This window comes from Archocentrus centrarchus, chromosome 5, assembly GCF_007364275.1.
Source record: "Archocentrus centrarchus isolate MPI-CPG fArcCen1 chromosome 5, fArcCen1, whole genome shotgun sequence".
Classification (NCBI taxonomy): domain Eukaryota; kingdom Metazoa; phylum Chordata; class Actinopteri; order Cichliformes; family Cichlidae; genus Archocentrus; species Archocentrus centrarchus.
The window spans coordinates 18489882-18505479 of NC_044350.1; the positions used below are offsets into that span (position 1 = coordinate 18489882).

The 15598-nt window shown below is 44.6% G+C and overlaps 1 protein-coding gene across 3 annotated transcripts in view; it reads right to left on the reverse strand.

Moving 5' to 3' along the window:
* celsr2 (cadherin, EGF LAG seven-pass G-type receptor 2) overlaps positions 1 to 15238 on the reverse strand; it is a 78255-nt gene extending 63017 nt beyond the window's left edge. For all 3 annotated transcript variants that reach the window (XM_030730435.1, XM_030730434.1, XM_030730433.1), the window contains exon 1: positions 11571 to 15238. In XM_030730435.1, the coding sequence (XP_030586295.1) occupies positions 11571 to 15111 (3541 nt within the window). In that variant the 5' untranslated portion in view covers positions 15112 to 15238. The remainder of the gene's footprint in view (positions 1 to 11570) is intronic.
* Between the last annotated feature and the right edge of the window lie 360 nt (positions 15239 to 15598).

Genomic DNA, 15598 nt, shown 5'->3' on the forward strand with positions numbered 1-15598 from the left:
CATAGGGAGACATGAACAAAACACACACTATGGAAGAGGGAGGGCAAAATTTTATGATTTACTACAGTGGTATATAAACACCTGGGGGGGGGGTAAAAAAGGTGAGTGGAGAAGAAATGCTCAGTATGTCATGAGAGATTCCCCAGCAGCCTAAATCTATATTAGCATAACTCAGAGTTGGTTCAGAGTCACCTGATCCAGCCTTAATTATAAGCAAATGCATGAACTAGCTTTTCAACATCACTCTCAGACAGGATGTTTCTAATTTTTCACAAATGAAAGAAAGCAGTCCTATTTATTTGTTTAATGTGTGCACTGAAGGACATACCCTGGTCAAAAATGACTCCAAGACTGAGTGCTGCTGGAGGCCAAGGTAATGCCATCCAGAGTAAGCATCTGGTCAGAAACATGGTGTCTAACCAGATGCTAACCTCAGTTTTGTCTGTCCAGTAAGAACCCAGTGAAAGCAGCTGCACTCCCAGGGTTCTTCAGTAGGTATTAGTATAGTGTTAACAAGCTTACTTTAGTGTGAAATTACTGTCAGAAGTGTTATGTTTACCTATTACTAACCAACACCACACGATTGTGTCTACACAAGGTCACAGACCGACAACACATTCATACCGCACAATCAATCAAACAAACCACAGAGACTGCAGGCTCTGTTGGCCCAACAATAACAGGACACCCACTCATTTAATTCAAATTAAATACTCTTCCCCTGGAGCTGCCTTTAATCACACAGACTAATTACTTGGGGTCTGCTTCTGCATGTGTGTGTTTGCACCCTGATTCATTCACATTCAACTTGTTCTTCTTGTAGCAGCTCACTCGTGTCACCACTTTGAGACACATTTATGGCCAGTTTGTCAGTTTGCAACTAAACCTTACAGGTGCTGCATCCTATCAGCATGGAGCCCCTCCAGCTGATGCAAGGCTGAAAACATGTGTTTGAGACTTTGGTTTCATGGCTTGCGCATTCAAATTTAAGCTTTTTTCATGGAAGGTAATTAATACAAATTAAGCCAAACAAACTCATATAACCTTCTTCATGGGAATTAACGTAATTTGAATACACAGGAATAAAATAAAACCCAGCAGGACAACACACTTAATACCCAACTTCATACCAGTGAGCAAGCTGAGCTGAGCTTCTATCAACCTTTTCCAGTAAAGAAGAAAGAAGAAGACTCAAATCAGTCCTGACAGACACTTGTAAGTACTCGTGTGGGCTGAGTTGAAACTGAGTCAACAGAAGTCTGTCATGATGGTGATGGCATACTGCAGCCCAGGTCTCTGGCAAACTTTAAAATTGTCTAATATCTATTAGATCAAGCTTATCCAGTTTCTCCTTAATTAAAGCTAAGGGGACTCAGTTTGGTGTCCATTTAATCTAGAAGCAGGAGTCTCGGGCCCTTTTGATCAAAAGGGACACAATAAAATGTGGCCTCTTTGAATTAAGCAGGGCTGAAAGGTGAAGCACACTCAGCTGCTGCCTGAATGGAGGCAGTATGATAGTGTGCTGGTTAGTAGGTGGAAACGAGGCATTGCAAGGAGGGGTAGCTTTTTCATCCCACTACCCCCACCCCTTACTGATCCCCTCTAGACAAGCAAAAGCTGAAACTGACATCCCATCACCCCTACAACCTCAACCCCTCTGCATAAAATACTCTAGTAAATCCTGCCAGGCTTCCACTCACCAGCAGCAGCTCACATCATCATCCACTCATCAGTAATCAAGAAAAGCTTCTAAGTGAAGACGAAAGGCTCAGTCACTACAGGGAGGCTGCACAGAGCCACGGCTAAGATTTTTAACACTGAGTTCACAGTTTCCCCCACAAAGATGCACCAACTTCAAAAATTAAAAGTGACAATCAACAAAACTTTGAGAAGATTTTTTTCCCTATATTTTCCATATATATTATATATTTTGTCAATAATCCAAAGCCTGAAATCTCTAAATCTCTAGACTGTATATGTCATACAAATATACAGCTGATGTTAGAGCTTCTGAATAAAATTTTGCATATTGTGAAGATTAAACAGAGGATCTATAATGTGTTAGTTCCTGCACTTTAGAGATGCTGTTTGGTCTACTTTATTTCCTTTAGACAGAACAAGACCTTTTGTTTCTCCCTGTTTCCACTCTTTATTAGTAAGCTGGTTCAGTGGCTGGTTCAGGCTTTCATAGAAAAATTTTTACCATGTGAAAATCTAAACGCACGTCTTCTTTTTACGGCCAAACATGGTTCTGATGAGCAGGTCTAACCTAATCAAATTTGAGTGAATCCATTTCTATGCACTAAATGGACAAAAGTACTGGGCCACCTACACATTACATGTACACGCTCCTGGCGTGCAGTTTTCGTGCTGATGTTAATGTCAGAGGAGGTTTGGAGCTCTGCAGTTATTCAGTCAGTAGCGTGTTGGAGACTTTTACGCACTATGCGTCTCAGTGCTCTGTAACTGTACGTGGTCTGCCATTTGTCGTGGTTCCTAAATGCTTCCACTTTGTGCTAATTTCATAGACTGACTTCTTACAATGGGGGCATCCTATTACACTGAATGAGCTCTTTAGAACAACCCATTTTTTAACAAATGTTTGTAAAGTCATGAAAATATTTACCTAAAAAAAATTTGGGGAAAAAACACATGGTCAAAATGATTCCACAAACCCATCTGAAAACTTCCAAAACCTTAGCCCAAAACTATGAAACAGCTTACCATGCTCGCTTTGCACCTTTGACTCTGTGGCTTAAAACTCATCTTAAACTCATCTGTTCAAGCCGGCACTTTGGGTAGTGTTTGTGTTTTGCTTGGTTTGTGTGTGTCTAGTTTGGCGTGGGCTGGTTTTTATTTATTTACCTCTGTAAAAGACTTTGTGAGTGTTCTTTGTCTCGAAAAGCACTATAAAAACAAACTTTATTTACTTACTTAACGACTGTATAATTAGCCTGTTAGTCTGAACAGGTGACACGATAAGCTGTGATCATTTCATTGCAGTGCAATATTCTGCTGGGAAACCTTAGGCCCCGACATTCATGTGGATGTTAAATTGACACGTACCACCTCGCTAATCATTCACACCCTGTTGGGGCAGCGGCGGCAGCAGCAGCAGCAGCAGCAGCCTCCCAACTTACCAGATCCCAGTCTGATCGATCATTTGCAGCAGGGATCCTCAAATCCAGGCCTCCAGGTCCGGTGTCCTGCAGGTTTTAGATTTATTCCTGATCCAACACACCTGATTCAAATGGCTGAATTACCTCCTCAGTATGCAGTCAAGTTCTCCAGAGTCCTACTAACGACTTCTGTATTTGACTAAGGTGTGTTGGATCAGGGACACAACTAAAACCTGCAGGACACCGGACCTCGAGGCCTGGATTTGAGGATACCTGATCTACAGGATCCGGCGACACACAATGTAGGAGGAATTAACAGCCTGGACAGTAAAGCAGGGACAGCATCTCTAATCAACAGAAACACTTTTAAACACCTGCAGGCTTGATGAGTTACAGTCGATGACCGCAGACAGAAACAGATGTGCGCTTGATTTAGCATAAACCTCCTCACCTCCACCAGACTGAGAAGTGCATTGTTAGGAAAAAATAACACAACTGAAAACAAACAGTTCATGCTTTAACAGAAAACCCACTTGCAACTCGCGCACGCGGGAGGGAACGGACAGCATGCTCAAAACTCCTACGCAGCAGATTTACTGCGATCTGTATCTGAGCAATGTTAGGGCCGTTGTGTCAAGCAGCACAAATTACACTGAGCATCATAATTATCCATTCCACTGTGAGTAAGTGTATTTATGTGTTTGGGGTTGTTTCATTAAGAAAATACATGTTAAATAAATATTGTTTTCTCGTCTTCTGCGAAGCAATTAGGTTTAAATAGAGAACACCAGAGATCAGCTGTAATGATAACCACACCACAACAACACATTTCCTCCAGTGCCCATGAAGTCAATAATGAAAACTGCTTGTGTAGCTCAATGTCAACCCAAGGATTTCAATCCTGGGGAGTCGAAGCAAATCCCTCTCTTGATTTCTCCATTCCAGAGGAAAGCTGACTTTGCTGGAGAGAGGCCATCAGTACTCATTTGTGGACCCTGCCAGAGCATCCCCTGATGACGCTTTTCTGCTGTTTCTGAAAACCACAAGAGGAGGACAATCCACAGATTTCCTTTCCTCTACAGCGAAGCAACTTTAGAGCCACAGGAAAGAATCTGAGCTCATCCAGTCGGAACATTTACATATCAAAGAAAAACCACTGTCAGCGTAACAGGAAAGAGACATTAGCATGCAGAGACGTGACCAAGCAGGAGGCCGTTACTCAAACATATCAATAGTGATAGATATTGGATACTGAGCATCCAGCAACAAAGTAACAACTGTCATTCCCTGAGATGCTTTGAAGCAGGAGACAACAAAGCAGAGCGGGTTTCTGTCTTTGATAGCTGTGCTTAAAAAATAAACTTTGCACACTGTGGTGAGTTATTTTTGGAAGACAAGGTGGAAAAAATGTGCTAAGAAGTAAAAAAAGAAAAAAAAAGTACAAGAATTCACCTGAATCTAAGTGAATGCTATAAATAGTTATTCATTCATTCAGTGCCACCAGAGTGTGAAAGCGCAAACACACCACTGCAGTAACTCAGGACGACACCATCTGTGTAGTTAGTTTGACACCCCGCAGTCAGTCTTAATATAAATCAGACAGTGATGAAACCTCTTAAAATTCTGCACTCTCTGTGGTTCACCACCTCCACCAGTCATACTTCATACCCTCATGTCTAATAGTTGTATGCTGACAGGTTGAACTGCAGAGCTGAAGCATACGAAACCAGGTCACTGTGAAATCTCGGCCTGGTTCAGTACTAAATGAGTGCAATGTAGCGTAAAGGTAACAGGCTGTTAAATAAACATAATCTGTCACGTTCACAGTGTGAGAAACGTGTTTTCCTGTAATGATTTCTAGACTCGAGTGGAGCGCTGGTATTATCATCACTGCACAGGAGAGAAGAAAGTGCTTTGTGTTGTCGAAGAGCTGCGCTTCCCAGCCGCGATGCACCCCCACAGCATAGTGAAACTTTAATAATAAGTCATAGAAAAGTGGATGCTTTTCATACAGTTGAACTGTTGCTTCTCCCATTACTTTTAGCTGTTACCGCCATTCACTCACTACTTGTAGAATTATCCATTACTTTCAGCTGTCAATTTTCAGATTCCCATTTCACATTTATCTTTTTTAATCCATCACTTTTATCCATTTCAACTGTTCCTTAACCATTTATCCATCCATTTTCCTCTACTCATCCAATTCAGGGTCATGGTGGGCATGGAGCCTATTCAAGCTGTGGACAGTTTGCCATTCTGTCACAGGGCTACCATACCATACCATACCATACCATACCATACCATACCATACCATACCATACCATACCATACCATACCATACCATACCATACCATACCATACCATACCATTTAGTTCAACAAACAGATGCCTTACATGTCCTCCACTGGCTGCTTTATCAAGTTTCATCCATACTACCCAACTGTGCTGATTTGTGAAGGGAGTAATACAAACTCTTGTATGAAATCTTCATTTTCTTCAAACCTGTAAAAGTTGATGCTCAAGATGCTCAGCTAGTCAAATTTCTTGCACCTTCCTTCAGCACACCAGTTTTCAGCTGTGCTAATATTATGAGTTTGCCTTTTAATGTGATAAAATGCATTAGGTAACGAGATGTGTCACTGGAACACAGACCAATAGTTACTCAAAACGAGTCTTTTTAGGCCTCATTCATTTTATATTTATATAAAAACAAATGAGTTTCTCATTCAAAAAAAAAATCCTCTCTCTTTTTCTCTTTTGTTGTACTCCACTATCTTTCCACTTACCCTGTAGCAACTTGTAAGTCTAATCGAGATTCATTCTACTTGAGATTTATGTAATTTTTTTTGGTGATTCACTAAAAGCCTTCTGCAACAGGCTGTACTGTAAACTGTGTAATTCACAAAGGAATATCAGGTCTGGTGAGACTCTCTAGCAGGCAGGGCTGGTGCAAACAAGTGGACACAAAGACACAAGTAGTTGGGGGGGGGGCTCCAGACAGAGCCCACTCCAATTGTCTGCTGGGATGGCGAGGACAATGAAGGACAATGCTAAGATATATGCAAGCACCGCAAGGCCTCACCCCAGCGATGCGCCAGCCTTAATCCCAAACATGATTTCCCCTCCAAACACATAGATGATGTCATCCTTCCCCCACCTCACCCGCACCTTCACCCTGGACCACCTCACCTCCTCCGGACCTTCAGCGCAACCAAGCGTGCAGCAGCGAGGCCCACGGGAGGATGTTTTGCTGCTGCGAAACATGCGGGCGGCAAGAAATCGGAGAACCTCTGAGTGCATCTGTGTCACAAATCAAAGAGCTTAAAGAGGGCACTATCATATAACCATGCGCTTTAAACTCTCTGGTGCATTCAAAACAGAGGGCCTCTGAAGTCTCACATACTTTATCCTTCAAAAACACAGCGGATGGAAACTTTATATCTGCAGTCAGGTGTTGGCTGACTCGCAGTGGGTCTTGTTAAAATGAAAGCAGCCGGCAGGACAGGTCAGTGTATCCCGCAGCATTACAGGTCCACAGAAAGCCTTACATGCTTCACTGAAAAAACGGAGATGGGGACAGTTGCTCTTTGGAACTTTATGGGTCTCCCCTCCCCCCCATCTTCGCTCCACAAAAGAGGCCTTACCCCCTCGTCCCCACCCACCAGGAATTTCTCAGGCATTGCTGGGTTCACCATGACAACTGGGTGCTTAACAAAGCATTTCTCTTAGGCATTCTTCCTTTCACAGGGGAGGGGGGGGGGGGACAACAGTCAAAGGAGGGAGGAAGAGGAAGGGGAGGATGGGGATAAAGAGGGAGGGTGGAGGAGCTCGAAATGATGGGAGGGAACAGTGGAGGTTGCAGGGGTGAGAGCAATAGACCCGGGCAGATAGGAGAAAAATGGGGAATGGTGACAGGCAAACAAAAAGAGGGAAAGAGAAACAGGATCAAGGTGATAGGTGACAATAAAGGGATAAAAAAAAGAGCGAGCAAAGAAAAAGTGCTACAAACATTCCACGCAAGCCTGCGAGTGTGACTAACGCCATCCAGGGAGGGCGAAGGAGGCAGGAAGAATGAGAGGAGCGCGTTACAGATGACTCGAGTCGCACAAACAATGGGCGAGCTTTGCAAGCAGTGACTTTGATTCCTGTGAATCAAGAGCAAGAGAACAGAAATGTATCAAGCATAAAGAACACAGGCTCTGCTTCAGCTAAATAATTATATGACAGCATGGAGAAAAGTAATCAGAGTGGTCCAGCTGTTGAGGGCCACACACACACACACACACACACACACACACACACACACACACACACACACACACACGCACACACACACACCAAATATGTGCAGCTTGATGGGTTAGTATTACAGAAGACAATCCCCCCGAGGTAGCCCAACCGCAGACAGCTTAAAGCTTTAATAGATCCTAATGAAATTACACAAGCTCTGAATGTGCTGGCTGTTACATACATGGCCCTTGATGCAGCAGAGTCTCTACCATTAAAATTCCTGTCTTGTAGATTTATCTGATGTAAAAAAAAAAGCCAAGACAGAATTCAAGCATCTGGATATCTTATTTGCCAAATATTCTTTTGAGAAAAAAAGGTAAAAACATGACTCATACAGGCATATTTGTCATCTGCCTCGGTTAGTTGGACTTAATGCCAGCAGCTTTGGCTCACACACACACGTTTCACAGAGTAGTAGTTTAACCTTGCAGCATCCACAGCCACTTCAGACACTCTTGAAAGTTAAAAGGGTGTTCCCTCCATACAGTGGCCAGAGAGAGACAATACCTGCTGTCCACCATGTAACTTGAGCGCCTGCACAACCCGCAGTGTGATGTGAGCTGAATCAAACTGCTGTCTTTAGTCACGGAGGCGTGTTTGTCTGTTAAATTTCAGCACTTGCGCTTTCAAAGTGGGGGCACGATGCTGGCTCGGACTCAGAATATGATTAAAAGGGACAAAGTGTCCTGGTGGCACACTGGGGATGAGGTGGGTACTATGTTCTAGCAGTACCACGCCAGTCATTTTACAGTGCAATACATGTGCAGACAAACAAAGGACCTCACATTTAGAAGTGTGGGATAATGATTAGCTACACTTTCTATATGAAAATTAACAGGGCTTTACGGATGAAAGAAAAGCAGGGAAACAATCTCTGCGATCAAATGCAAACACCTATTTATGCAGGCTCACGCTTGCCTGAGAACAGTAGATGAGGCCCCGAGTGTGTCAACACTAGTCTGACAGATCTCAGGATACAGATGCGGAATGCTTAATCCCATGGATGAAAACCTGTGTCTCACCCTGCTGTGTGACGGGAATTCTCTTCGTAACACTGGAGTGACATGAGATGTAAAAAATCATGTCTCCAATTTGTCCTGAACAAATGTTGAAATATTGAGTTACAAAACAACAATTTCCTCAAACCTGAAATTAAAAGATATAATTCTGTGTTTATGAGTCTGTTTTCACCCACTCAGTATGGAGGCAGGCCCAAATACCTGCACACCGCTGCTGTAAATCTGGCTCCTTCACTGGCTAACATAATTAAACGGTTATGATTACTAATTTATGCAAGTGCACACAGCCACTGAGATCCCCAGGCTATGTGATTGTCAGATGTATTGTGAAGAACCTGCTTATAGGCACTGAATGATTGTAGTACCAATTTGAATAGCAATGAGCAACTACTGTCACTGCATTTCATGCACAACATGCATTTCCTCACTAATTATGTTACCCAAATCACCCAAATCATAAAGAAACCCATGGGTATATTAAACCCACATGAAGAAAGCAAGTAAAAGTTTGCTGCTCATTGTCAAAGCAAATGTTAGCCCCGGAAGTCAGCTCTCCACCTTCTCATGTCATCATTTCTGAGGTGTAGGAAAAGTTTTCCAGTTAAACAGTTCTTCTATTTATTGTGTATGTTTGTTGAGGCAAGCTTCTTTGTACAGTTGCAAGATTGTATAATAGACTACAGATACAGTTTCACTGAGGCTATATTACTTAAAATGTGGTTCACTTGTAACATTTACTGTAGCTTCATGGATGCTTCCATGCCCAAAAATGTACTGACTAGTCCAAATCAAACTTTCTTAGTATCAGAACCCAACTGTCTTGTTGGAATATTTTAACACATCACCTACACTTTTTAAATATAACTAACATACAATATGTATAGAAATAAGGAATATTAGTCAATATAACAATATCAAAATCTTTTAGTCCTAAAAAAGAAAAATCAGTATTGGTCAACAAAATCCAGTATCTGTGAGGCTGTTTGTTCAAACAAGAACAAGTTACGTGTGTTTTACCAGACTCGTGTGGTTTAGAATTTGTCTGACTTCCGGCTGCTTTTATACTGTTTAGATAATCCAGCTCACAAAGACTCATTTGGGCTGCAGCATAAAGGTAAAGCACAATCACTTCAGTTGTTACTATATGGGATTTATTTCACAGAAACATGGCTTCTTTGTAAGTGAAGTTAATTATATTTTGATAAAGTAAGTAATTTTGAGTTTTGGAGGAGAATGACTGTTTATAAGAAACACTTTAAACTTAAAACAAAGTGCTGCCACATTTGAACTGTTACATCTATTTCAGTGTGAGGAGCACTGCTCAGAAAGGATGTTAATCACCGTCCAACTACATACAAAGGAGCCCATCAAAAATCGTTCATCATAAGGGGCCTCTTAAACAGCAGCATAAAGAGACAGATAATAGGAAGACCTGGGAGGTCCCTGGAGGGGGAAGCCTTTGAAAATTGGGGTCAGCAGCATCTATAGAAGGAGCTCATATTCCTACCCCTTCTCCTCCTCCAACAGCTCCTCTCTAATGACTTTTCTGCTGTTTTACAGTACCACTGTATTTTCCAGTGTACATACAAGCAAACAAAACCCTCCACCTGCCCTCTGTCCTCCAGCCTTCCACTATCTTCTTCTGTCTCCTGCAGGGGTGCTGACACATAAACCCCAGCAGGTGCTGGACGCACTGGGGGGACCACGGCCTCTAATTGGTCTTTGGTGGAGTCACAGCTGTTACCCCCAACCACAGCCTGGTATGAGCTCAAGCGCCTGCCCCTTAATCGACGGCTCACCATTGTTCTCCGGAGAGGCGAAGCTCAGCTCAAATTTATCAAAACGACTACCCACGCTAACCAGTAAGTGCAACGCTCAGATGTCAGTGAATACACACTTCTACTGCCGTCAGAGAAGACCAGCATGAAGGCTTCTGCCAGCCTTAATCTGCTCTTTTCTAGTTAAGTTGCTTTTTTCATCTTTAACCTTCATGTCCAATCTCTTAGTAATGTTCCCAGCTCCTTTCCCTCTCTCTTAGCTTGTGCCAAGGTCAAAGAGAAGGCAGATTTACAGCAGATCACACTGCGTCAAATAAGCTCCAGCAGAGCTCTAACAGAGGGTAAAAACAACACCACCATGACCCCTCCTTCCCATCACCACTCTCCACCCACACACACACACACACACACACACACTTTCTTTGGGTGCAATTCAGGTTCAATCACATTAAAGGAGCAAATAAAACTCTGTAATTTGTGCTGGCACGCAAAATGAATGTTGCAGTGAACACAGGCGGTTCAAGACATGCAGAATAAGAAAAAGAGAACAGTAAAGAACATCTGAAGCTCATTTTAGATCTGTGTGATATTTTCTTTCCCATTTCATAAATGGATGCATCAGCAAATTTCATCCACACTGACTTATGTGATTTAAAAGCATCTTTAAAGCAGCAGCATCAGCCTTCACCAGTCTGACTACTGAATGTTAGCATTTCTGTTAAATTAGAAAAAAAAAACAAAAAAACAATTAACGCACATCAAAAAAGAAGCTGTAGACAGCAACCATTATTGAATTATGCCTTTCATTGTATGAGGGAGTGGGCACGACGGGCAATTACGGGACAGATGATGATCAGCCTGCCACTGGAGATTGCTCACTAGAGTCACAGGATATGCAGACATGCTCAGACAAACAGCTATTTATATCTCGACAATAGACAGAGTTAAATCAGGATTGTGTATATAATCAGAGGACTAAAATACATGTGTTACAACTCCCCTATTAAATGAACCAAATGAAAATAATTACGAATCAAAATGCTGTAGTGCACCTTTGTGACTGAGTGATTTTTCCTTTAAAGTGGAGTGAATTACAAATATCCTGCACTGAGTATTAATCCTTCTTCATGAATATTTCTATTATAGGAGAATCATGCTGGAATACTCAAGCCAAGAGAGACACACTTAAGCCGTCATCACTTCCATTATCCAGTGAAGTGGAGAGAAAATGTAAATGAAGAGACACTACGTGTTAATAGAAACAGTAAGAATACACCTCTGTAAGCCTGGACTCCTATTATTGCACTTTTTTCGCTCACTGGGTGGAGTGGAAAGGATTACAGAGAGTTATCTAACAGTCTCACCTGACACTGAGATCCTCATGGAGGCCTCCAGGGGCCGGTTGTTATCCAGGGCCTGGCTCAGCTGGATCTCTCCTGTGCTTTGGTTCAGGAGGACCAAGTTCAGCTCATTTCCCACGTCGAAGCTGTAATGCAGCTGATCTGAGACGTCGGGGTCATACGCAGGGATGCGTCCGATCACTCCAGTGGGGAAGCTGCTGGATTTGTCGGTCACATAGTTGTTGAAGATGATCTGGAAGTTTTTGAGGACTGGCACATTGTCATTCTTGTCCACAAGTTTGATGTGGACTGTGGCTCGGCTGACCAGAGGCGCAGAGGTGGCCTGGACCACAATGATGTACTCAGATCTCAACTCATAGTCCAGATCTATTAATGCAGTCAGTTCCCCAGAGAATATATCCAGCTGGAACACCTCTGGGATGTTTCCCTCCACTATCTGATACATAATCTGTGCATTGCTGCCTTCATCTGGATCTGTGGCTGAGATATGTGCTACCACGAGGCCTATGGGGCTGTTTTCCTCCACCATAATGTCAAACTCATCTTTCTCAAACACAGGAGGGTTGTCATTCACGTCTAGGGTTGTTACTTGAATGTTTACTGGTGTTTTCAGGGCAGGGATGCCTTTATCTACGGCAAAGGCCTGCAGGCTGTAAACAGGCACATTTTCTCTGTCAAGTCTGCGCAGGGTGCGAACAATGCCAGAGGTGGATTCAATTATGAAGTCTCCATCACCATCCTCCCCACCCTGAAAGGTGTAGAAAACTCTCCCATTAAGCCCAGAGTCTCTATCAGTGGCAGAAACCTGGACCACGCTGGTGAACACTGGCACATCTTCCATTACAGCACCCACGTAGTGATCTCTGAGGAAACGGGGAGAGTTGTCGTTGACATCATTCACAAGTATCTCCAGGTAGGTTGTGTCAGATTTCTGTGGGATGCCGTTATCACGAGCAGTGATGGCCAGCGTGTAAGAAACCTGGTCCTCGTAGTCCAGTTCCATCTGCGTGGTGACAGCTCCCGTGTCTGGGTCAATGTCAAACTGAGGGATGCTGTCATCCATGAAGTAGGTGATGCGTGCATTCTCACCCGTGTCTTCATCTGTGGCACTTATTACAACCACGGTGGTACCCACGGGCTTGTCCTCATTAATGTTGACAGTGTAATGTGAGCTCTGAAACACAGGCCGGTGTGTGTTGGCGTCAGTGACGTTAACAAACACCTTCGCAGTGTCAAAGCGGGTGCCGTCACTCGCCGTGACAGTGAGGACGTACTGGCGTTCAAGTTTGTAGTCTAAAGGCAGAGCCAGTGTAATGAGCCCGCCCCCGCTCTGACTCGTGATGGAGAATCTGTTGCGGGTGTTTCCACTTGAAATCTGATAAGTCACCACGCTGTTGATGTCCTGGTCCACAGCTGACACTGTCACCACGCTGGTCCCTACGGCCGCATCTTCATTCAGTCTCATGTAATACGCCTTCTGAGTGAACTCTGGGTTGTTGTCATTGACATCCAGGATCGTCATGCTGATGCTGGCTGAAGATGACATGATGGGGTAGCCGTGATCACGTGCCTCCACTCCAAAGTTGTAAAAGTCCACACTCTCCCTGTCCAGCTCGGCTGCGACTACAATCCACCCTGTGCTGTTATTGATGGAGAAGGGGAAGTTCGGCGTGGTTTCAGTGAGCCGATACTCCAGCCTGGAGTTTTCTCCGGAGTCTGCGTCAACGGCTTGGATGTGGATGATGGAGTAACCCAGTGGCACATTTTCTAGCACAGTGGCCTGGAACGGCGTGCTGACAAAAATGGGGGCATTGTCATTAACATCCAGCACCTGCACCGTAACCAGGCCGCTGATGTTGGACAGCGGGGGGCGTCCCCCATCCTGAGCTCTGATTCTTAGTGTGTATTCTTTGTTTGCCTCATAATCCAGGTGGCTCACCAAGTCCATTTTACCTGTCTGAGCATCAATATAAAACTGCCCACGGGTGTTTCCACTCATGATGCTGAAGTGAACGACAGCATTGCTCCCTCTGTCCTGATCCGTTGCGGTGACCTGCAGGATCTCCGTGTTAGGGGTCATATCCTCTGGCACCTGGACCACGTACCGTTTTTCACTGAACTGAGGAGCGTTATCATTATCATCCTCTACCACAATGTGAACCGTAGCTGTGGCGCTGCGGGGCCCGGGGTCACGACCTTGGTCATTTGCCTCAACTAACAGCATATAGGCTTCCACCTCCTCTCTGTCCACCAGGCCTTTAGTGCGGATCACACCAGACCTTGAATCAATCTCAAACACATCATTAGACCCGTTATTATTGAGGATGTTGTAAAGGATGTTCCCATTAACAGGGGCATCTCCATCTGTGGCCCTCACCGTTAACACCTCGTAGCCTATTTCTAAGTTCTCCCTGATGCTTTCCTTATAGTCCTGTTGCTCAAACACAGGGTTGTGATCATTAGTGTCACTGACTGTAATAGTGAGTGTGGCCATGGCTGTCCGCCGGGGCGTTCCATGGTCCACCGCGGTCACACGAAACACATGGGTGTCTTTTGTTTCCCGGTCCAGCACTTCTACTGTAGACACAGCACCGCTGGCCGGGTCTACAGCAAAAAGATGGTTTGAGCGGCTATCAAAGAGAGCCTCTATAAAATACTCCAGCCTGCCTGCCTCCCCTTCATCCACATCCACTGCTTTCAAAACAACAACAGGAGTCCCAGCTGGCTTATTCTCTGCCACAGACACTTGATACATCGGTGGCTGAAACTGGGGGCTGTTGTTGATGCTTCTCCTCCTCCTGCTCAAAATCCCTGAATTAGACTGAGCTGCCTTCTGTAACAGTTTCTCTATGTGGGCCTGCCTAAAGGGACCCTGTCCCACTCGCCAGTGGATGGAGATCGGGCTGACTTGAAGATTCAGTCCACTCCCTGTGAGTACATCACAGAGAATGTCCAGCTCCAAGAGGGTGTCCTGCCTCCAGCACAACCTCTCAGAAACAAACAAGTTCCCCTCAGATAAGTAAAACTCTGGGCTGTTGGTGACTTTGCAGCGGATCGGAGGGCCAGGCAGTAGACCTCCCACTGGAAATATAGCAGAATTTGCTTGGTGGCACTCTGAGCTGTGATGATTGTGGATATTAAACAAACTGAGGACCTCCATGTCCCACTCAGGTTTTCTTTTACGCATGTTTGAACAGTTCCTACCATGTACATGCACCTCGTACTGGCTGGTGAGGAGGTGCCTGTAGCCGGAGTCCGCGCAGTCCTCCACAGTGTACAAGGTGAATGGGTTTGAGCGCAGCGAGGTGCACTTTATCGAGTCCGAAATAAATACAATGCCCGCTGCCGCCTCAGTCTCCAGAAACCGCTCGGTGAATTTTGGAGCCAGTACCTGATCCAAAGTACACCGTGCGCTCCGCTCCACGCCGGCCACCACTGCGCCTGGCCCCGCATCCTCACTAATGTGGACAATGTAACACCGGACCAGTGCAACTAGTTTACACCAGCAGAATAACAGCAACAAATCCCATTTAACGAAGTGCATCGCTCCTCAGTTTGTGCTCCGCCGGGACTCCAAGTGGCAAATTCTGCAGCTCCTTATTTCTCTAAACTTTCCGCCTATAAGTTTCCCTTTGTTGCAGATGAGCCATGCTCTCAGCGGGCGCGCTCTTCTCCAGTCACTCCGGCTGATTTTAAGAGGTTAACCCGCAGTAACCTTGGCTGGAGCTGTTCTCACATCCACACACGCACACACACAGTCACACACGCCTGCTACAACAACAGCAGCAGCAAAACCTCCGCTCCGTCCGCGCAACTCCGCTTCAATGATAAAAATGGCTCCTGCTCCCCCCGTGCCTCGAGGCTCCTCATTATAATAAACCTGTGTGAGAGAGAGAGAGAGGGGGAGAGAGAGGGAGAGAGAGAGAGAAGCTCTATAGGGGTCTGAGGACTTGAAAGCCTGCCATTAGAGATAAATGGAAACTTCCCATAAGCTTCATTAATTAACGCAGAACAACAGCCGTAATTCAGAG